This window comes from Poecilia formosa, unplaced genomic scaffold (assembly GCF_000485575.1).
Source record: "Poecilia formosa unplaced genomic scaffold, Poecilia_formosa-5.1.2 Scaffold3, whole genome shotgun sequence".
Taxonomy (NCBI): domain Eukaryota; kingdom Metazoa; phylum Chordata; class Actinopteri; order Cyprinodontiformes; family Poeciliidae; genus Poecilia; species Poecilia formosa.
The window spans coordinates 5,335,534-5,358,674 of NW_006799942.1; the positions used below are offsets into that span (position 1 = coordinate 5,335,534).

Here is a 23,141-nt window from a genome sequence, read left to right on the forward strand (position 1 = left end):
CATAGCGACGTGCCTAACATTGGTGCAGCGAAAAGGAGTTTGTTCAAAATTTGTCCACAGCTGCTTCAAATGCTTTTCTATCTACAGAAATGGCCTTACCGGCAACATATTATGGCGAACTGGACGCAAAAAATCCTGTCCTTGCACGTTTTAGACGTGAAACGGGATCATTTTTAACGCTCATGAAACAAGTCTCTTCGACCACGAAGCGCGACCACAGCTCTTATGCTAAAGGGTAAGAAAGTGGTAAAGTATGATGACGTTACCCGCCTGATTTTCTCGTTATTTACGTTTTTTACACACACACAAAAAAAAACTGTTAATAGCTAACATTTAGCACTTATTATTTTTTTTCTCCAAAGCAGTACACTTGGAGGCAGAGGAGCCTCTTTTGTTTGTCAGATTCTCAAGACACATTTTAACATAGTTTTGTTTTTAGGATTAACCTACTTATGAAAATACGGAAAGAGTACATAAACCGAATACCAGAGAGGTTTTACCAGGAGCACCTGTTGGAGGTTGCAGATATCCTTTGTGAATATAAGGTACCTTAATAAATAACAGTTATTTATGCTGTATTCCTCCTGCTGTTTTGCAATGTCATTCTTGCTTCATAACGTTGTCAGTCAACATGCTGGTTTTAGAATCATAAACTATTTTAGGTGTGTATATGATATTGCACACCAAACGTGTAGGTTAACAGCAACACAACAACTCATGCAAAACTATCTGAAGCTGACAAATGTGCCTCTGACACTTCAGATTTGACCCTTATTCTCTTCATTTCTAGCTGTACCAGCTGGCTCTGTGGCAGGGCTACGGTCTCAGCCTGCTGCAGTTGAGCTCAGTGCAAATAACTGACATTACAGATGTGGACCACTTTATGGCTTGCTTTTTCCCTGAAGGTTTTGAACTGGAACAAGGCACCTTTACAATAAAGGTACACGGCCAACAGACAAGTACACAAGTATACAAGTACACAAAATATTAACAAGTGTGTATTTTTCTGTGCATCCAGACGCGTGCGATGTTTGGTTGTGCCATATGTATCTTTGAGGAAGAGAAAAAGCACAGCATCCTCAGCCAGAAGGGACTCTCCATACTGCTGAAAGCGCTGAACTTCATTAGGATCATGATGCAGGCATTCCAGCAACATGAACATCTCTCCTGGCTCATATACAATGGTTTGTAAAGTCAACTAGTAAGAAGAGATTAATTAACAAGTTGCCAAAAATATTTTTGTCTTTAAAAAATCAGATTATAGGTAACAACCTGTATCTAGTATTGAATATTGCATAAATATGTATACCTCTTGGGATAATACACCAACAAAAGGTAGTGTTAAAGGATCATACTTTTTTTATTTCCTACTTTTTACTGAAGTTAGAAATGTACGGTACATGTTTTATGGCATGTCTCTACCAGATCTGTCTATGTAGAGACGATCTTTTGGCCTATAAATTTTTCTTGCTAAATAGGCAAGCTCCTCTAGTTACCCTAGATTGATTCTGTAATTATTGCTTGGTAGAGTTTCATTTATATCAAGATCTTTCCATTTTGTATGATGGATGAAACAGTGCTTTGTGAGATATCTGTAGCTTTCATATTGTTATCTAACCTAACCTCTCTGTAGCTTTTTCATTAACCTGTCTATTGTGTTCTTTGGTTTTCACTATACATACAAATGCACATCACTCTTGTCAGATTTTATTTTCATTTGTGAAATTGTTTCAAAATCATTTATCATTTACCTTCTGTTTCACAATGATTCACCCCTTTGTGCTGCTCTATTACATGAAATATGCAAAACTATTTTGCAGATTGTGTTTCAGAATTATTTCCATGCTCTATAATCCGTTTACTTTCTCATCTATCCTAGGTTCGATGTCCATTTACAACATCTGCCGTTACCTGATGACTATGAATTGCAGTGAGCAGGTGCTTTAACATTCATAGACTCTGTACTATTTCTTCATATGATTCATCTGAAACAAAATGGTGTGTGATTTCAGAGATGCCCAACACAGATATGATAAAATGGATGTTGGTAGGAAATAACTTGAGAGACCATTTGTGAATTATGATAAAGCCTACAGGTATAATGTTGAAATTATAATTTAAAAGGTCTGCAAAAATAATTGAATTGCTATCAACTTATTCTCTTCTACAGCATGGATATAAATGTGTCTCTATTTACGACACCTAACAGCATTATTTATGCTCCTATTCAGGCTCTGGAGTACCTTCTGTGGGCAAGTATCAGTTTGGAGCTGTCCATCCCTTTGATGACACCCAGATATCTGCCACTTATTGTCGCTCTCTACTGTTCAGTCTGCCAGTGTTACTATGACAACCAGTCTGAACTGCAAGCAGAGGTGAAAGACGTTTGCATCCATAAAAAAAACTACTCATGAATTTTTCCAATTTACTCCTTATAGTGTATCATATTCAGATTCAAAAATACTTTATTGATCCCGAGGTGAAATAAAAACAAAACCAAAAGCATAATTGTAAAATTAATTGTTGGTTAGAAATTTAGGTAGGGTTGTAGAAGTGTGCCTGGAAGCATAATCCTCCCTTTTGACAAATCTATTATTTTTACTGGTTTCAGGATTTTGCGAAGAGAGCTCTCGAAAAAATAAATGAGATGGCTAACCTGGAAGAAGAGACTGAATGCACTAATGAATTAACTCAGAAAGCTTACAGAGCAGCTTCTGTGAAGGTAAGCAGACTACAACATATAGTGCAGTGAAGCAATGCTTGATCCCTTCCAGATTCCTTATGTTTTAACATTTTTGGCTCACTTAAATGTTTTAAATAATCAGGCAGATACAGTTACTATCACATAAAAATAACCCCATTAAGTGCAAAGTGCAGTCTTTTTCATCAACTGAGTGAAATTTTAGCCCACTTATCTCCAGAGAGTTGATTTAATTCAGCCATTTTCCACATCTTCCCCAATTGTGGATAACAAATCTCACAATATTGAAGTCCTCATCCTTAAAAAATGGCTTTGTAACCTTTGTCAAACTCAGACTAATGTTTTTGAAATTTCGAGTACATGTTGCTCTTGTGATCTTTTATCCTACTTCGTGTTGTAAATAAGTTGTTATTTAAGTGATTTTTCGATTCTTTGGACCTGGCTTTGATTAGATCATATTCAATAAACTACATTAGGTATGCTATGGTGAATATTACTGAAATGTTTCTTTTGGTAACTCAGTTCAATGATTGGAACACATCTCATAGATTGATTACACTCAGACTTTTTTAAGTCTTTGTTTCTGTTAATTATGTTTTTTTTTTGCATTTAACATTGCATTAAACCTTAACATTTAACGTTTTACATTAGAAACTAATGTAAAACGTTAGTTTTACATGAAACTAATAAAGTATTATTAGTTTATTAGTTATTAAACATGAAAATTATGTTTAATAACTGCTTAAAGTTTTTTTTTAAGAAAGATACTTTTCATCTGACTATTGAGCCTAATATTATAATTGAATATGATTGTGTGGAAAAAAAAGTATGTGAAAGAAATGTATAATGAGTAAGTGTTGTTTTAAATATGTAGTGATGCTGTTATTGTGTTGAAATTTTACACAGAAAAGACACTTATACAAGATTGAGTCATGCGGTTTAAATTAAGACTATTTTCTTTTTTCCCCACATTTAGCTTGGTGTTTTGGTGTTCAAGCGGACAGTCTTCGAAAGCAGAAAACCTAAAACCACGCTAAGAACCAAAAACAAAAGCACCCTCAAAGAGATCCCCAATGTAATATCATGTACATGAATATTGTGACACCGACCACAATGTTAAATCTAATCTTTGAGTGAAAAGCAGCTTTCACTTATTGAGCTTTTCCTAACAGTCATATTACTTGCAAGTCCTCTAAGGCTTTTTAATTTTATTAAATGTTTGCCATCATGTCAAACTGTTATTAAGTACTTCTTTTGTTGGATTTTAAATACTTTAGTTGCAGAGCTCTATGCAGAAATCTTTGTAAAACTTCTACACTGGACAAAACACAGCAAGTAAAGTCTGCCTCTCCCCCAGGCTCCATGGCCTCGTACCCCAACAGAGCAGATGCTGCTTACTCAGTTTGGCTGCACTGCAGGACAATTTTTAGCCATTTCGGAGGCACTTTGGGAAAGCCACACACGTCCACTGGAAATAAAACTACCCGATGACCCAGAGCTGCTTGAGATTATCATTGAGCTCCTCTCTGCTGGCATGAGTATTTTGTCTGGTTAGTGCAACAATTACGCCAACCTACTACATTATTAACAGTGATGTAATGAAACATAGAGGTGTTGTAAAATATATACGTGATAAACTTGTATTGTGAAAGTGTCAAGGCCTGACTGGGAAATGACTTTTTCTCATGTTAATGTTTGCTAAGGAGGCACAAGTTCAAATACCGCTGAACAAAAGTCTGACGATCACCAGAGTTTTTGTCCTAACGTACTTACAACAGAATCTACTATAGTGGATCTAGCAACAGAAGGTAAGTCAGCATCACCAAGTATATTTCTTATTCCAATGTAAGCATAAGATGATTTTATGCAAGGAATACTAAGGTTTTAAAAATGTTCATATTGAAGAAGTGAAAATGTAAGGTTCTTCTAATGACATTCCAAGGAATGTACCTGAAGGTACCTGCCAGCTGGCAGAAAAAGGCCTGATATGGATTTTAAGGGAAATTCGAGTTCAGTCAGCTTTGCATATGTTATTAAAATTTGCACCGAGTTGAATGCCTGACACTTAAATTAATATAACCACCCACAATTGCTCCCAGTCTTTCACAATCACAATATTGCAGATACTGATTGCAGTCAGTGTCTACGATGTCATAGTCATTGGAAATGACAATTGTACTATATGCACTGTCATTACAAAGTCCAATATATTTTTCTGTCGTATTTTTCTTATTTATTTTTTGCATTTCTTAAATATGTAATTAAGCACTGATAGATATTTGTCCTCTCTCCAAAGGAAAATTCTCACCCAAAATTTAGCTTTACACCCATAGTTTAACTGAAGCACTAACTGTAATAGTTAGAATCAAGAGACGTGAAATTGTGTTTCTCCAGGTGAGAACAAAATACCGATTAAGTCTGCAGTGAGATTCATCAAACTGTTGTTTAAGTACAAGCAGCCAGAAGCATTCTCAGAACTCACCGAGGAGATGCTGCACACTTTGTCTGTAAGTACCTCTGAAGATACCTGCTGTTATCTATATTGACACGAATGTGTCGCAAAACATTTTGAGTTTTTTCTTTTCCCCCCTTGTGTTCTGTATCCATTTTTATAGAAAGTGTTCTTCTTTGAAGTAAAAAAGAAAACTATTTCGGAAGCAAATGACACAAACCGGTGTCAATGTTTATTCCTTAAAGAAATAAAAAAGGACCTTCATTTAGATCCCGTCCTGTGTTTTGAAATGAGTTTGTGTGCATAACTTCTCTCTGCATCAGGGTGTGGAAGGGACGCCTTTCAGAAAGGCACAACGTGAGCTCACCTTACTCTACAGTTACAGCTGCCTGCTGTACTCTCAGAGAGAGGGTACGAGAGAGGACAAAAAAGATGGTAACAATAAAGCTATTATGTAGCTCATCTGCACTTTTAATGTTTATGGTTACAAATGCATTATCTTACACATGACTTTAATAATCATTAAGGAGACTTTGTTTAAAATTTATTTACGGCTAAAATATTTTGTTAAGCAGTACTTAACTATAATATTGACTAGAAACCTTGGAGTAGGCATTAGTCAGTTAGAGTTTTTAGAAACAAATATCTAAATCCTTCCCCAAACATCGCTTAGCGCCGCCGGTTAGCATAGAAAAGGAAATAAATTAAGCTTTTATAAAAAAATGGAGCAGCAGTGAAGTATTGTATACTGTGTAGCAAAATCCAAAAGCTAATAAAATAAAAATGGTTAGAAAAATTAAATACATAAGATCCTGTAGATTATATAAATAATATGACAGTAGTAAAGGATATTCTCCCTGTGGTGTTACACCTATTATTGCATTAAAATATGGTTATTTTTTTGTTTCTATTTTTCCTCAAAATTTTTCAGACAGGCAAAAATTCTTTTCGGCCGTGAGCGATGAGCTTGTTTGCTTGGTCGACACCCTGCATCTGTGTGTTTTTGGCCCTGATCCTGTAAGTTTCCATGTTGTGTGTTTAATTTATTGTTGCATTTGGATGTTTTTAGACACCAGACTGAAGAAGTTCTCAGAGAATGGATTTTTAGAGTCACATGTTACAGATATCCTGTTTTCCGCAGGAACTGCAGCCTAATCCAGACCTTGTTTTTGATATTTTGGTATTTCTTTGGAAAAAACTAAAAAATATCATGCAAAGTCATTACCTGGAAATCCAAGACTCTATCAATGATCAACAGAAGCTACAGTGTTATGACAAGGTTTGTTTTCTCTAGGAAATATTGCTTAAAAAGCCAGGTTTATATGTAAAAGAAGTCAATTAATAATTTCAACATTGTAGAAAACGGAGGATCCACTAGTCTGCTTTCTTGTTTTTTATGTTTCTTGTGAACATGTTGGCAGTTGCTGTGGTGTCTCTCTGTGATGTGTGAGGTGGCCATTATCTGTGAGGTGGCCAATGTTGACTGCATTATGGTGGCAGAGATGATCCACGTGTTGGGTGAACATGTTGAGAGAGTCCTTGGCCGTATTAATCAGGCAGAGCGATCAGGTGAGAAATGCCTCTGTGTCGTTCTTCATGTAGAGCCACATAAACACAGGACATGTAACGTCTTACAGACTCTGACTCAGATACTTTTTTATTTCTTTATGGCAGTTTGTGGAAGATCTGAGGACATGAAGCAAAGCCCTTTTTCTCTTCTTAAGGTGTGTGAGTGACTTAAATTGCTATGCAAAAAGACCAGGATTTTATGTGATAGATTGAGACAAAATAGCTTTATCTTCTTAGAAGTGCAGATTTGAAAAGTGATTTTGTCTTTGTCAATTCAACACTTTATGGGTTATCTAATCTGTTTTTTTTGGGTTTTTTTTTTTTACCATTTAGATGTAGCAACCAGCTGTAATCTGAACCTAAATTTGTAAGCTTTTTGCAGTCTCAGATAGGTTTTCTTCAGGAACTGCCCCGCACTTTGCCTGGCCATTGCATTCCTGTGCTTGACTTAAATTCTGCTTACAGAACAGTCTGGGCTTTCTCCCATTCACTTGGATTCCTGGATTCATTATACAACACTGATAAAAATGTTGTTGCTTCCATGTTTTTATCATCATCTTTATCAGGAGCGATGTTGTGACGATTTTTCTATAGGCAAAGTTTTTGAAGAGACAGAGACCCAATTTCAATGCATCAAATTTCTTTTAAGTCATATTTGATATATAATTTTTATAACAACTGAAGGTGACATAGTTACTTTATTTTGCTATAAAATAGCACTATATGACTGGAAAATACATAATACTGTCCCTTTAAAATTTCTGACACACCGTGTGAATTGTACGTTGGCTAAGAGATTCAATTTTTATCCGACAGAACCAGAGCATCTTCTTTTACATATTTACTGTATTTATAGTAAGATCAAATTACAGACATGTGGTTTCTATTTAGTAAATAGCCAACTCTCAAACCAAGTGGTTATGATCATTTTTGAACACTCTTATTTTATTTCCTCTAAACATCATTTTCTTTGTGTTTGTACAGCACATGAAATATCAATAAATACATTAAAGTTCTACTTTTATAGGAGTCAAACACAAATCTACTAAAGAAGGTGTGTGAAGTGACAAAGAAAGGACTTGATGCTTTGTCAAACGGTGTCTCTGAATTGATTCCACATGATCACTCAGCCATTACTGACACTGCCTACATACAGGTAAGCAGGTGATCTTTCCTGTAATGCAAAGTTATATAAAGCTTTTACTTCTTAATGCATAATTTCCAATTGAATTGTGAAAATTCAATAGACAAATCCCTTTTTTCTGCTAGAAATGTAAGTCCCCTCATCCCTGTAGTCCATCCACTGCACCAGGTGAAGAGCAAAATGGAACAGATGAAAACGCTGTAAAGGTTGAAGAAGAAAAGGAGACTAAGGGAAAGTCAATAACTGAAGGCCAACAGGATAAAGAGTCCAAAAAATTGTTTGTGCTTGCCAAGGATTTACATCTAAGGCTGGATATCATCTACCACAAGGCTTCTGTCAAGCTGCTGCTGCTAAACGAAGGTTTGATTTGCTGCTATAATACAGTATGTATAGATAGTTCTGATTACCATAGAAGCTAAAATGTCCCTATCCTTTAAATGTTATTAATAATATGCAAATTCAAAAATAAAGGATTTTGCTGAAGCTTTGTGTTTTTTTTTTTTTCTTTTCAGTTAAAGAGTCTGATCTGCTGCATCGGATCAAGAGGAATAAGCTGTCAAAAGCTCATTTCATGATGCAGAAAGCATCAGCGGAGCACAGTAAAGGGCAGCCACATGAAAGCAGCAAGATCAGAAGTCTCCTAGAGGTTAAACATTTATGCTTAACATGCTTTACATGCACATAATTATAAAACTCATTTTCCATTTAAAATTTAAATCTGTTTTGTGGGAAAAACTCTGTTCCTTTTAATCTACAATTGTATAAATTGTACATTTATCTGAACATATCATAGAAATGCCTTCTGCGAATTAATTATCTTGTGTGTTGAAACTTCTTAAGTTCAGAATCATTTTGTTTTATCTTTGAACGTAAACAGATCAAATTGAACTAGTCATATTCAATAAATTATATAATACAGAAAGACTATTTCAGTGACTCAATTCAGTAAGTGAAACATTATATCAATTAACTACACACAAACTGATGTTTTCAAACCTAGATTTCCATAAATTATGATCATTTTTCATTCTATAGCTCATTAAACATGCCATTTAAAGTTGTAATATTGAGTCAAAGCATATTTTTGCATGGGAAAAAAAACAATTTTCATTCAGAAATATGGGCTTCAACATATGTTTAATTCCTGCATAAGGTTGGTATTTTCAAAAGGTGCATTTAATCTGACAACCGAGCTTCAACAGATCTCATCTAATTTACTGAACATGACCTTAATGTGTTACAAAAAAAAAAACAAACAGACATATTTTGCTCTTTGTGGCAAATATTATTAAAATATACAGCAATGTAGTTGTCCATAAAAAGATGCAAGGAGCATTTATGTAAAATCCAGACACATTCCACGTGGTTAAAATGAATACTCTTTTCTTTTCATATTTAGCTTGATGTTTTGATGATGACAGAAACAAATATTGTTGAATAATGTATAATAGGTATTCAATGAGGGTGTTCATGTACTTTCTTCAGGAAGCTCTCGTCCTGGTAGAAAAAGCAGAGTTGGAGGAGATGCAAACATATATGGCCAGTGTTAGGAATGTCAACGGAAAAAAGCACAAAACAGAACAAGACGTAGGTGAAAAAGCTCCACCTGCACCAATGCTAATCTCACGAACTGACCACTCCATTACTTTTGCTCCTGCTGAGTATGACTTGAAAAAACGGGTGAGATTTGCTTAGATTGAGCTATTTTTTCCACACAATCTGTTTTTCTGTCCCTTATAATCTCCTTTCTTTAGGTGAGCTGGTATCAGCTTTGTGGGCGAACAGTCCAGGGTGCCAACTCTAAAGTTCGCCTTGGTGAATGCAGTTTACCAGGAACTGGGAATATGGTACCGTTTAGTTTTGAAAGGCACACTATTTGAAATTACCAATAATTTTATCTATGTAATTCATGCAGCATTTCAATTTATGTTGTAGGTGCCAGTGGTTTCTGGTGAGTGTTTGCTCAGGGTCGAGGGTCTGCAGCCCAACCAGATGTACGTGTTTGCTGTAGCAGCCTATGACAACAAGTGGCAGCTGGTGGGCAACTCTATAGGGGATACAACATTACCAGTGTTGGCATGCTTGCCCACCCCAGTGCTTTCCACATGGGCTCACTTGGCTCAGGTAAATTACGTACACAGACATAAACTTTACCAAGGAGACATAGAAACGTAAGGCAGAAACGTACATGTTCATGTAGCTTTGTTGCCTTCTCTCCCAGGTGGCATTTGAAACAGGACAGTACGCTGTAGCTAAAAGAGCCTGCAGGAAACTGTGGAGTCAATACATCGATCCAGACTGTTCATCCAACAGCAAACACAACAGATTTGCTTCCATTGGGTGAGGATGGAAACATACACAGTTCACTTTTTCTCAATTTATCCTTTTTAAAACTCTAACGAAATTGTCAAAATTCCCCAATTTCAAGGCTGCATAAGGAGACCCTACAGCACTCCTCTCCTCACACTTGCAAGATGTTTCTGAATTCCATCTTCACTGAGACAGAAATCAACATTCAACAGGGGTCTCTCCATTGGGATACATGTGGTGACAGAGGACCGTTTATCTGGGAACAGGTACATATGTCCACGTCTTCTAGCACAAAGAGACCTCATGTGGAAACCATGATGTCTCTGTTGCTAGTGTTAACGATGCTGCGGATAATAGCTCACACAAATAATTGCATTTATTTATGTGCATAAAGGAAGCCAGATTAGCAGAGACCGAGCGGATGATGTTGGCTATGGACCTGGCGATATATTTGAATGACGGTGGGGCTTCATTACGAGTTGTAGTTACCTGCTACAGGCTGCTAGCTCCTCTGATCTACCATCAGATCGCTTGCGATCCTGTGGTGCAAGTATGCAAAAAAATGACTTAAAACTATATGTACATTTAAAATAATTTTAAAATTTACAACTGTGTGTCTGTTTGAATGCCCAGGTGCTATTAAAGTGTTTTGTGGTTTTGGAGGATAATTCATCTCTTATGAAGCAAAAATGGACCGGGAACTCCTCAGAGTTCCTTTTGCACATGATTTCCTGCATCACCTACTACCTGTCAACGGTTTGTTTATGTGCACTTATGTGCAGCTTGCACCTTAACATTGTGGTACATTTACTGCTACAGGATATTTGAGCACCAGTCACATTATTTCCAAGTCTAAACCAGTCCAAAATGTAGGGGATCTCCCATTTGTCTTAATACACATCATGAGTTAAGTTAAATAACTGCATGTTGTGAAAACAAAACATTTTCAAAAAGCTTTCCTTCCCGAGTTTTCTTTAGTGGTTTTGATATCCCTTCCATACTTTTATTGTCTTCTCACATCTGCTGACTGCACAATTTCTCAGATGATACATTTGATGGCAATAAAATAAATATTTTTTAACCTAAATAAACTTTTAATGGTAATTTTACTTTTAACTATCTATACTAATAAATACTGTACTACCATGGTAATCATCTAGAGCAGTAACATGTAAGCACATTTTGTAAGTTAAAAGGGATGGAGGAAAACAACATGTTTGTGTCACAACAAGAACATAGAAATGTAGTGCATAGAATGTCCCCCTTCATATGATCTCTTCCTTATTCAGTTAGATTTGCAGCTTGAAACCAGGCAGTTTTTTTCAACACGTTTTACTGAAGATAGAACATACCACATTAACCCATTTAACAATGCACCTTATCAAAGATTACTTACTTCCTTGAGTTTACTGGTGAGTTCACCTTTATCTTCATCAACAACAAAGTTTATGTTTTACTGTCTTGCACTCACAGGCACTACAAACGTTCAGAAAATATGATACGGCTGCTGCTGTGCTTGATTGTGGGCGGACTCTGGTTCAGGAAGTCTTTGATGCACATTTTAAATTTGGCAAACTAATTGTTCAAGCTGGGAATGTAAGAAAAGACACATACTGAATCTGTTTAATCATTTATCATAATACGTAGAGTTATGCATGTATATGAAATGTGGTTTATGAACAGTTCTGCTGTTATGTGTCTATGTGTAGGATAAAGCAGCTGCTATAGCTGCAGCTGAGAGCCAAAGAAAGATGAACCAGCTGATAAAAGCACTGCATGTGAAGAGCATAAGATTCATTGAATCCGAGGAGGTTCTTCACAAAGAAAATGGTAATAACAAAAATCAGCTTTTGCAGAGCATATATTCAAATTAGCTTTTGCAAATTAAATGATAAAACTTTGTGTTTAGGTTTTATTATATTTGGTAAAACCTTAGTCCAGCTAAAAAAAAAGATGGTGTCAAAAGCTGAAAGTCAAAAGTTTGTTGTTAATTTATTGATATTCATATGTGGAACTTTTTAAATATCTTTTTCGCACCTTCTCCCCGTACGTGTTTGGCCATTATGTTACCCATTTCTGAAGCCCTGAGCTGAACTAAATATAGAAAATGTGAATAAATTTTTCAAACACTTGCTAGGGCATTTCAGTTCAACTCAGTCAAAAATGGTTCTTATAAACACAGCTGTCTATTTCTCCAGAGATTGCATTGGTTACCCTTGAAGATCCCAGTGTTCTTTACCGTCTGTTCCCCAGCCGGTCACTGCAGGATAACTTTAACAATGGTGAGTAGCTTATCTTTGCAAACAATTGAAACCAGATATTTACATATGCTGCATAAGAAGCACTTAAAAAAATTTCATAAAAATAATCTCTCTCAATATTCAGCCACTTATCAGTTTGGTTTTACTAACCAACCTAAAACAGGAAAACTACTGTCTGATTGTCTAAAAGTTAATTCATTCAATAAAATCAATTTATTGAATGATTAGTCAAGTTCACTCAAAGCCAGATTGATCTTTGTGTGTTTTAAATAGTTATAAAGCTCCAACGGAAAAAGTACTTCCTTGAGTTTGCGTCTCTGCTTCTACGGAGGACGATGGAGGAAGGCAGTCCAGATCAGGTGCTGGAATGGGGACTAGCCATTTTTCAGGCTCTCTCCAGGTTTGTTTTACTGACGTTCAAGTCTTCACAGATATCTAGGCCAGACAAGAAAACAAATTTCAACATCAACTTCAAATGTGTTCATCTTCATGATGTGATCCCTTTCCAAGTTGATAAGTCAATAGTTTTGTTACAGTGAGCCTCATCATTACAGCGTACTGCACTGATCATGCTGCTGCTCTTCACTACGCTTGCAGACGTGACGAAGTTTTGGGATTAGCCACAAAATCTGCGCAGGAAGACAGCAAAAGTAAAGAAGGAGAGAGTACGACGACTCGGAAGAAAAGTGAAGTACCTCAGGTGAACATAAAGTACACACAAATTGACATATTTAGACATATATAGCATGTGTAGAGCGCATAGCAAAAGTGTCCATACATTAGGACCGTTTTCATATCTTGTTGTGTTACTATCATAAATATCAGTGTGTTTCTTTTTAAGTTTTTACTTTTGATACAACAACAAGAAGTTTTGCATTATTGTGAATGAAAGCGAAATAATACATGGATTTTAAATTGTCCAAAAACTTCTACTGTTTTATAGCTCAGGTGAGAAAATCTGTTGACAAGACAAGTATTAGTGTTAAACTGTGGCACATAAGTTGAAACAAACACATAAGTTATTTTTTTCTTCTTGCCATAAGCCATGTGGGGGATACAGGACATATGTAGAGGAATGTGCGCTGGCCAGGTGAGATCAAAAGTGAAACTTTATGGCCTGCATTCGAAACGCTATGTTTGGTAGAAAACTTTATCGGCACCTCAGCCTGAAAACACCACCATGCTGTGGGTAAGCAGATCATAGTTGATGGGGAGGTAGTTGGTGCTAAATACAGAGTAATCCTAGAAGAAAACCTGTAAAGTTTGCAGAAGAATGGAAGGTCGGGTGGAAGGTCGATCCTCACCCAAAACATACAGCCAATGAATGGCTTATGTTCAAGTATGTTTATGTGTTCAACTAACCCAGGGAAAGTCTAGGTTGGAATTTGTTGTAATAATGCAAAACATTTTGCAACATTTCAAGGAACAATATATAGAACATTTAAGTAATGTGTTATGCATCTGCACAGCTTTTTTTTTTTTTTTTCAGTGAAGCCTTTTTTGTGTTTTATAGCAGGGTACAACCACAGCTGAGGAGCTAAGAAGAAAGCTTAGGAAGAAACTGCCACGGAGCTTGCTGAAGAATCTGAAAACTCTCAGGTATCGTTCATGGATATCGATGGTCAAGGACACTCAAATTGCAGTATCGTAGTTTGGACTAACAACTTTCGTGTGTGTGTGTGTTTTTAGAGAGCTGCACATTGTGGAGCATTTACTGTTTTTGATGTCTTTTGTGGTGCAACGCAACAAGAAGCGGATTCATCTGAGGAACTTAGTAGCTGACGAGAGAGCAGAGAGATCTTTCCTTAATTACTGCATGGCTACGGCACATTTAGCTAAATTTTACCAGGGCGTGCAGCTGATTAACGAAGGACATCTGAACGAAAGGTTCCCAGTCAAGATCAAGTTCCTCTGAGCAGCACTGTATTTCTGTTAACATTATGCCAATATTTATTTTTATCTTTAAAAACAAGATATTGTACATTTTATGATCAATAATTTTAGATTGCAGTGAAGCCTCCTTTGCTTTTTTTATACTTTGCTTAGGTACAGCCAGCTTGATATCTGCTGGTTCTCTCTCGCCCACTCTGGCGTCATAATGAGGAAGTATTCTCTGCCCTCTTCTGAAAATAAAGTGAAATTACAAAAGGCTTCCGGCCGTAAGGCTGACATGGTGACTCCAAAAGTAGAGAGGAAACGAAGGGAGGGTGAGAAAATTACTTAACAAAAGACTGTAATGAAGTATAACGTGGCACTTTCTTTATAGCTCAATGCTTCTTTTTTTTTCTAGCTGTTAGAAAGGTTATCCAGGTGCCAAAGCGGAGCACTGATGAGAAAGACGCCCTCTTTCAAAATCTGCAAAAAGATACACAGAAAAGGAGTTCTTATGTACTACTGAGTTCTGTTGAAAATGCTGCTTTACATTTTCGCAGAGCAATGGTATACAAGACACGATAAACAGGGATGTTTGGCTGCTATATTTGTACCATACTCAATTGGTGTTCCTAATTGTCATCTTGCCAGGTACTGGCCCATCGTGGCAACCACTGGACAACTCTGCAGTACATGTGTCAATCTGTGTGGGACCAAAACCACAAGCTTACTGCAATGGTACAAAATGGTGCTTTAAATAAAAGTTTCCCATCGGTCATAACTGATGAGCTGCAAGCCATCTTCACCCCTCTTCTGGTGCTAGCCACTGATTTTATGCTGGACATGCTGACTAAACTTCAGGTCAGCCTAATTCTACTTACACAGATGAACATTTTATGTAAGGTTTTTGTGATATTTTTGTGAGTTTCTGTCACGTTCTTTCATTATCTTCCCACCAGATTTGGAGTTTGTACGATCTCGACGTGACCGTTGAAGAACTTGAGTCGCGTCTCCACTTCTCGCTCCCCTATGATGACTGCTTCCTGGTGGACCTGCGCTGGGTTCGAACTTTGGTGTTATACACTCTTGAGCAGCTTCATTTCTGTGGAAAATGGGAGACCCTGGCACACTTTGCCTTACTATATAACTCATACACACGGTGAATAAATTATTATTATTTTTAAAAAGAAATGAAAAGGTTCAAGTGGTATGAATGCTTTTGCACTATGCTATGATCAATGCATGTAAAGCAAGGGTGTTTCATACAAATTTATTAGATATTTTGCAGTTTCATTCTATGACCTAGTCCTGCGACTGAAGACTTTAAATTTGAAATTAATTTATATTTGTCCCTAGGGAACGTTACGCCCTGATGATAGTTCCTCTGCTGGTTCACGCTCAAAGGAACCTGCTTGAAAGAATTTCTTCTTTTAAAGGACCTGCAGTCCCACAACCACACCATGTCAAGACAGAGAACACCACTGGGAAGAAAGTAGGACATGCACAAAACAGAAATCACATCTTACTTTGTGTGATAATAGAAAATCAAAAAGTCACTTACAAACCAAAGCAAGTCAAGACTTTAGGTCACATTGTAACAATAGTACCATCTGAAAATTATTCCTGTGTGGTTTAACTTTATTTTAAAAATATCCTTTTATTATAATTTTTTTTTTTTTTAAACATCCTAAGTTTCCAATAGTATTTCAACATTGCGTGTTGCCGGAGACTCGAGGGAAGTTTTAGTGCAATACCAAGATCAGTCTTGTCCAGTTGTGTATTGTGTACATTGAATTTTTTGTGTCCTCCTCTTTTTTCATCATAGATAACTAACAGAACTTACGCAGGCTGCCAGCTGCTCAGTGTGTGGAATCGACCACCTGCACCGAAACAGACCTTAAACAAAAAGGGAGCAAAAAAGGTTCCTCCTAAGGATCCATTTTCACTGAAAGGTTTGATTGGACAAAATGCTTCATTCATTAGAAAAGCGCTGAACAGAGTCATAAAGAATATTTTTTTGAAACAAAAAAAATGTATCAGATCTTCCAAAGACAAACAATTGAAAGTAAAATTTATTAGTGCAAAATAAATAGAAAACGTAAAACAATGCAAAAATGTTTTGTGCTGAAGTTTCAGAATTGCCCCTGGCTATGTCGCTTGTGCGCGTTCCCCTTGTCGTGGAAGAAACCCTGAGCTGTTTTCGTGAAGCCCTCAGGAAAAGATCGCCCAGTCTTCCACTCCTCAAGCATAGTCGTTCGTTAGTTGTGCAGCTTTTAGCATGCACACAGCCCTGTAAGTTTATTGCTTATTAAACAACAGGCGCAAGTGCTCCTCTGCAGTAAAACCTCTGCTGATGTCATCCTTCAGGCTTTGCACCACAGACTCCAACTTGTCAAACTAGAGGAGGTACTAGCCGTCCAGCAAGCGAGGTGACGTTCAGCCCAGCAGTTGTTACGTCTCCGGACCTCCTCCCTGATGATCTGCTTGAGGAGGACTTTAGTTCTACAAATGCTATCTACAGCCTTCCCATCAGCCTTAACAGTGTACCAACTGTTACTGCTGCTTACACAAACTCCATCCGTAAGAATTTATAATTGCTACTATTGTATATTTTTTTTTTAGAAAGAAGCAGAATGAAAGGACAAAGTAACCATATTTGTGTAAATTACAGTGTAGGCATATAGGTCCTTAATTAAGAAGCTCTCACTGTCCTTTCTCTTCTCTTCATTTTCCTCAGAGAAACTGCAGGCTAACGGTCATGACTCCCTTCACATTTTAGCTCTGCATGAAATTGGAAACCTGCACTTTTATGCTGGAAACATAAGGTTAGAAAACATTTAAATGGGTTTATGTGGACCAATCAACAAGAATGTGTGCATTTTTTATGTCATCATTTTTCTTTCATTCATAATTTTGGTATCTGCTTGTGTTGTGTTGCCTCTAGTGCTGCACACTCCTGCTGGAGCAAAGCCCTAGACTGCATCTTCCAGAGCTCAGGTGTCATCCAGCAATGTGACGGTGTTAACTTTGAGAGCAGCTTCTCGCAAAACATTGTAAAGCAAGCTGGTATATGGGGATGCTTGCAAGGTGCTGTGCTTGCTGCAAAGATAGCGCAGTATGTTGGACTTTTATGTTGATATGCCGTTTTGTCTGTGTTTTCAAGCAACGTCCCATTAAAAATACACTTCTGCTGAGCCGCGTGTTTTAATTTGCAGGTTTATTTCAACCTCTGATATCACGAAGCGCACAAAGCGTTGTCGGCTGTCTGCTCATTTCTTTAAGGTAATCTCTCTCAGGAATGTTATGACAGTACACTGAAATTTGTGGCTGTAATGTGACAAAATGATGAAAATTTCATGAGCATGTCACTCAATTTCCTTTCCTTGTATCATCTCTGACATGGCGTCTGCTCATCCTCTTTAGTGTGTGCTGTGTTGCTCCATGGCTCACCCTTTGAAGGATCTACAATACTCCTCACACAGCATTAGGGATGAACTGTTTCCTGGCATTGACCTTTTTTCTGAGCCCCACAGGCTTCAAGTCAACACCACAGTCGCAAGTCTTCACTTTGTTTGCCATTGGCTCTTCATCACAGGCTACTACATTACGGTATTTTTCAACATTTGTCCTCAATTTGAACTTCATTTCAGAAAACAAAATAGACTTTATTGTTAAACTCTGTTTTTTCAGCTTTTTCCCATTCTAGCCTTTTACCTCTACTTTGTGGGGCCCGTGTGTAGAGATGTACAGCGCACGGCTGAAGCCAAAATCCTCAAGGTCAGGATCGTAGTTACTGCTGTGATTTTTTTTTTTCTTTTGTTAATCATCAGTGAGAAATGAACCCTATCATGTCAAACCAAACTGTGGTTTTGGAGATTTATTCAGGCTTGTAAGCTGGGAGGGCAAAGTTGTTCATTGTCTCTATCTGAGGAGAGAGAAAACACTTCTGTATGCACAGATGTCATAGGGGAAAAGACAACTTGATGACTCTGAACCATCCTATTGGAGCAGGAGTACAGCACAATGTTCCTGCAGTGGATACTTGTAACACTAGACAGGCATATGATCTTGCATAAGGAATAATAACAATCACACTGTCAGACAGAACACTCTCATAGAATTAAAATACAACACTTATGATATTACCTTCTCTTTTAACATGAAAATGTTTCTTTGCTACCTGATCTGACTGTTGTTTTCTGCAGATTCGTGCTCTCACAGAGTTGTGCATGTTTACTGAAGCCATTGCAGAAGCTATTCAATTCACTCAAGGAGCAGATATTTTTCTTCCATACGGACTCCACCTGACCGCAGCAAATCTACAAGTATGTTTACCTTTTTTCTTTAATCCATTTGAAATATGTTAATATTACTGCATTTTTCTACAGCACTGCCTTCCTATTCTCAGATGATTAGGTGTGCTCATACAACATAAATACGGTTTTTCTAACCTGATTTTAATGGCATTTATGCTTTTTAAACAGCGTGTAAGGACTTTCTGCAGCAACGCGTCTCTTCCTGACAATGTGGAGGTAAAGTACGCAATTTCTATGACTCCACTTTCAAATCAGCTAATTAAAACCATTTTGATGTATTTATAGATCTATTCATATTTATCTACACTCTTGTATAAATGAGATAAATATACTGTTGATATGGTCTTTCCTTGCAACTGGATTTTTCACCCAAAGTTAAAAAATGCAGTGCCTATCAGACATTTGCATTATCATCTGCATTATTCTCATATTAATTTCTGGCTTGTAATGATTTATTGGAACCACCATGTTTTAAGGATGTGTTCAAATAGAAAGAAAAATAAATGTAAAATTTATGCTGATTAGTGAACTTCTAACTGAAACTATAGATCCTGTAGAATTTGTCAAATATCATTGTTTTATTTTAATCTAATCTGTGACGTTTATGATTATGATTAGGCTGTGGAAGACCTTGTGAACTGTGACTTTACTTCAGAGGTCTGCACATTGTACGGTCCTACGCTGTGCTCCAAATTCAACCTCGCTCGAATTCAACTAATCTTAGCGATCACCAAGTCTGTACGTGGCAGTCCTGTGCCAGGTCTGTAAGGAAGAAGCTGTTCTTTGTTGACTTTGTTTTGTGTGATCACTGTGTTTGCAAAAGAACATTGTGTTAAGGGCTGCAATGGTACTTTGTGCTGAGTATAAGCATTCAACTGTAACTTCTGAGGAACATCAAAATTGATTTTTCTGCATAAAGACGTATTGTCTTTCAGATCCTGAAGAAAGTTGTTCTACCCCAGAAAGTAAAGAAGTCCAAGCAAAGGATATGGCACAAGATGAGCAGGAGAGACATGAAACAGAGGGATCATCCCCTAAAACAGAGAGACCGAAAGTTGTCTGTTTTGCTAATGAGAAGACGGAACTATCTCCAGAAAGGATCAAGGTAAGAGTGTATAAGTTCTATCCCAGCAGATCCTATTGAGTTTGCTTGCTGCAGGCCCATTCTCTATTTAACTGTCCCTGGCACTTTAAACACAGATTCTGAGGAAGTGGTGGCCCATGTGTGAAAATGTGTCATTTTCTCCTTTTATAGTTTATTTTGTTGGAAGGAGCTTCCACTTTGTTTTCGTCTGCTACGCAGCAGCTCTCCTCTCTTACCTGCAGCGAAGCTGAGAAACTGGAACTGGTGGTGGAGTTCAACCTTCTTAAAGCTAACCTCTGTCTGCAGCAAGAAAACTATGCACTGAGGTATCCACACTTCAAAGTGGATTTAGGCAACTGTTATGTCTTTACATCCTTCGTATTTGTATAAGTTTTCTATGTTGCCATGTTTGATCGCTCTCCCTTAGCTTTGAGGCTGCAGTTTCAGCTTTGGTGTTGCTGCAGACATCTCCTGTCACTGTGACACCATCCCCTCCTGGAAGTAAACAGGTAAAATGGCATATGTGTCCATCTATGGTGAAAACAAAGCGCGCATAAGTTTTATTTATTTATTTATTTATTTATTTATTTATTTATTTATTTATTTATTTATACCAATAATAAAAACCTTATTGAAGAGAAATATCTTACAAATGAAGTATATTCCTATATTTGATAACTTGTAGAACCACATTCAGGATAGCTCTCAATTTTAATATACTGCTTCTTTCTCCTTAGTTTCCTTCTTTATAAAAGTGCTTTTCTGTTGTGCTGCACTGAATCTATATCACCCAGAACTTATTTACAGTATGTGTTTTATGTTTTGTTAAGGACACCAAGGACCGCAGTGTACCAGACAACCTGCATAGAGACATGTCCAAGGCTGTTGAAGCCCGTGAGAGAACTGGAGCTTTGCTGTGGCTGCGCTGCCGGCTCACTCTGGTCCACTGCCTGACTGCTAACATCCCTGCTATTGCAACTCTTTTTCCAGGTTTTAGAAGCTTTTAGACTTTTTTTCCCCCCCTCCGAGTGTTTCATGATTCAATTTCATGTTAATTTTACAATAATATTACAGAAATGATTCGTAAGTATGAGTACAAATTAAATAGCAAAAACATAAGAAAACCGTAATTATTGATGTTATTGATCTATCTCTCCCTATGAATGATATGATAGCAGAAGTTCAACTATATGATTAATTTATTTTTTGTGTGTTAATGAATGGCATTTTGTCTTTCAAGGTAAGAACATTAATGAAGAAATATATCAGGTGATACAGCAGGGACTGGATGAATGTCTGCAATGGGGAGACAAAGATATTCAAGCTCTGTTTATGGTGGAAGCTGCAGAATTAGAAGCACAGAGAAACAGGATTGATAAGTGCATGGCAATGCTGAAGGTACAAACACAAACAGGGGCAACCTTTTGTTTTCTCTATTTTTAGAAATGTAGATAATAATTAAGGGCACTTTTCACTTTTCACAACATATTAATACATACGATACAGACTTTTTGTTGTAATGAATAGACAGCATGCATCTTGTCAAAAGGTGTCACATTTTTGCATGTGTTAGAACAAGAGTTAACTCATGTTATAAGGAAGTCATCATTGTCATGCAATGTCAATGACCTGTAATAACAATGAATTTGTTGTCTGTAAGAAACGTGGAGGTTTTTTTTTTTTTTAGTAAATGTCATTTATTCGTTTTTATCTTTTTTTAGCTGCTTCTAAGTTTTTAAATTAACTTCAGATCTCTTAGCAAAATGTATACTTGGGACTTCTTTTTATCATAGACTTGATCTGTCTTTTACATGTTTTTTTTGTTTTTGTTTTTTTTTGTTATCTTGTTGCCAGTTTTAATAGTTTCATTATTACACCACACTTAATTTTAGCACCAACATGGCTAAAAGAAATAACCTAAGCAAGTCATAGCTAGGATTTAGGGTTAGGGTATATGCACCCTGAGAGTATCAACCACAAATTAGTCACATTTTCTTTTTTTCTTTCACTTTATTGATTCTGTAAATTCTGTCCATCAAATAGGACTATGATAAATTAAGGTTCTCCTTATATCTGTTGTTTAGAAAACAGTGAATCTCCTGTCAGGACGGACATGTATGCCACCCAGGTCTGTTCTGACTCTTGCTCGAGCCACGTTGTTGCTCAGTGACCTGAAAAAAGAACAAAGCACAACACTTCTCAGACTGACACAGAAACTCTTGGAAAAGAAGGTACACATAAAATAAGATGAAGCTCACTACATACATTCTGTCATTGTACTGATAGGAGGGAAATACATACAGTTAACCTCTTGACCTTCTGTCTCAGCTGTGCCTGTTTGATGAAAATATAATATGGCTTGATGGAAATTTAAGTTTCTCTCCACCCGGACCCAGAAACATCTACCTCCCTTACCTCGACATGCTGAACAAAATTACAGTGCGGATTGGTAAGACACGAACCCGCATACATAGGGCACAAGAAGCTAATTATTTGTGAATTTTCCAATTAAAAAGCTTAAAAGAATGACCATCTCAGAGAAACACACGAAAATAAACTCTTCACTCATTTGGTGCTTTTTGCAAACCCAGTTTGTAATATCACTTTTATTGCGTGTTACATGAAAGGATGTTGTAGGACGTACTTTAACAAGTAGTATTCTACTTGTTAAAGTAGAATACTACTTAATAAAGACTACTACTCAATAAAGACAAAATGCTTTTGTCTTTATTGTTGTAATTTGTTTCGTCTTGAATTTTGAAGTATCTTGTTGAGTCCTGGATTTAAAACATTAACTACTTTCAACAAGACTGACGTCTCTCAGAGTAGTTTAAATGAATTATGGTGCTAACTAAGCTGAAGATAAGCTGAATATATTTTTTTAAATAGCTTTGCGGTGTAATTCTAAACATAGTGTAGTTATGGCATGATTTCTTTGGTATGAAATACCAAACAACACAAGGTAGGATGCGCTCCTTGGTGAGATTTTTTCAGAAATCAAAAAATTTAATCCCCCCCAGTTTATGGTAAGAGCTTGTAAAGCTACCTAAAACTAGTCCACATAAATTAGCATAGTTGAAGAATTAACCTTCAAGAACTAAGAAAATTGCTGAAAAATTGTGTTGTCTCCTCTGTTACAGATTCAGTCCTGAATGTTGGCAACATGGAAGGATCAGCATTTGTCCAGTCATCACATCAGAGTGAGCACCCATCTGATAACACTGAGAAAGATTCTCAAGCAGTTTTCTCTCCGAGACATGAAAGCTGATGAATGGCAAAGCTTCCATTAGACTTTTTGCCATTTTAAGAGGCAGGAGTTTTTGCTTCACTTTGTATGACCTATTTCATTTCATTACAGGGTTATCTTTGTTCTGTATTACAACAACACAGTTATAATATACAAATAAAATTTGAGCTGAGAAACAACAAGAC

At 36.9% G+C, this 23,141-nt stretch overlaps 1 protein-coding gene across 2 annotated transcripts; it reads left to right on the plus strand.

The window, feature by feature from the left end:
* Nucleotides 1-23,135, plus strand: cfap54 (cilia and flagella associated 54). Of its 2 annotated transcripts, XM_016673906.1 has the most exons (57): nucleotides 1-235; nucleotides 440-545; nucleotides 791-940; nucleotides 1,019-1,184; nucleotides 1,880-1,938; nucleotides 2,232-2,375; nucleotides 2,612-2,722; nucleotides 3,678-3,776; nucleotides 4,059-4,251; nucleotides 4,405-4,509; nucleotides 5,096-5,208; nucleotides 5,477-5,588; nucleotides 6,085-6,170; nucleotides 6,295-6,432; nucleotides 6,575-6,722; nucleotides 6,828-6,877; nucleotides 7,750-7,878; nucleotides 7,992-8,226; nucleotides 8,379-8,512; nucleotides 9,352-9,546; nucleotides 9,621-9,713; nucleotides 9,802-9,990; nucleotides 10,088-10,206; nucleotides 10,295-10,442; nucleotides 10,571-10,726; nucleotides 10,810-10,932; nucleotides 11,650-11,772; nucleotides 11,886-12,006; nucleotides 12,375-12,458; nucleotides 12,711-12,837; nucleotides 13,035-13,137; nucleotides 13,951-14,036; nucleotides 14,127-14,324; nucleotides 14,484-14,644; nucleotides 14,728-14,876; nucleotides 14,961-15,170; nucleotides 15,269-15,468; nucleotides 15,666-15,801; nucleotides 16,135-16,261; nucleotides 16,440-16,601; nucleotides 16,677-16,889; nucleotides 17,047-17,134; nucleotides 17,254-17,424; nucleotides 17,525-17,591; nucleotides 17,733-17,918; nucleotides 18,000-18,086; nucleotides 18,515-18,634; nucleotides 18,794-18,841; nucleotides 19,244-19,385; nucleotides 19,561-19,730; nucleotides 19,881-20,035; nucleotides 20,137-20,218; nucleotides 20,540-20,699; nucleotides 20,950-21,107; nucleotides 21,794-21,940; nucleotides 22,038-22,158; nucleotides 22,850-23,135. In XM_016673906.1, exons 1-57 carry the CDS (start codon nucleotides 90-92, stop codon nucleotides 22,975-22,977), a joined length of 7,677 nt encoding a protein of 2,558 aa, XP_016529392.1. In that variant the 5' UTR covers nucleotides 1-89; the 3' UTR covers nucleotides 22,978-23,135. The 2 variants fall into 2 exon arrangements, with proteins under 2 accessions (XP_016529392.1, XP_016529397.1); XM_016673911.1 differs by lacking the exon at nucleotides 10,810-10,932.
* The last annotated feature ends 6 nt before the right edge of the window (nucleotides 23,136-23,141 follow it).

What these genes read in the sequence shown, in the direction of transcription:
- cfap54 (XM_016673906.1), top strand. Translation starts at nt 90, where the DNA reads ATGGCCTTACCGGCAACATATTATGGCGAACTGGACGCAAAAAATCCT. An exon ending in CTCCTGGCTCATATACAATG is followed by an intron (nt 1,185 to 1,879) that starts GTTTGTAAAGTC and finishes CATCTATCCTAG; the next exon opens with GTTCGATGTCCATTTACAAC. An exon ending in GCTGCTGCTGCTAAACGAAG is followed by an intron (nt 8,227 to 8,378) that starts GTTTGATTTGCT and finishes TTTTCTTTTCAG; the next exon opens with TTAAAGAGTCTGATCTGCTG.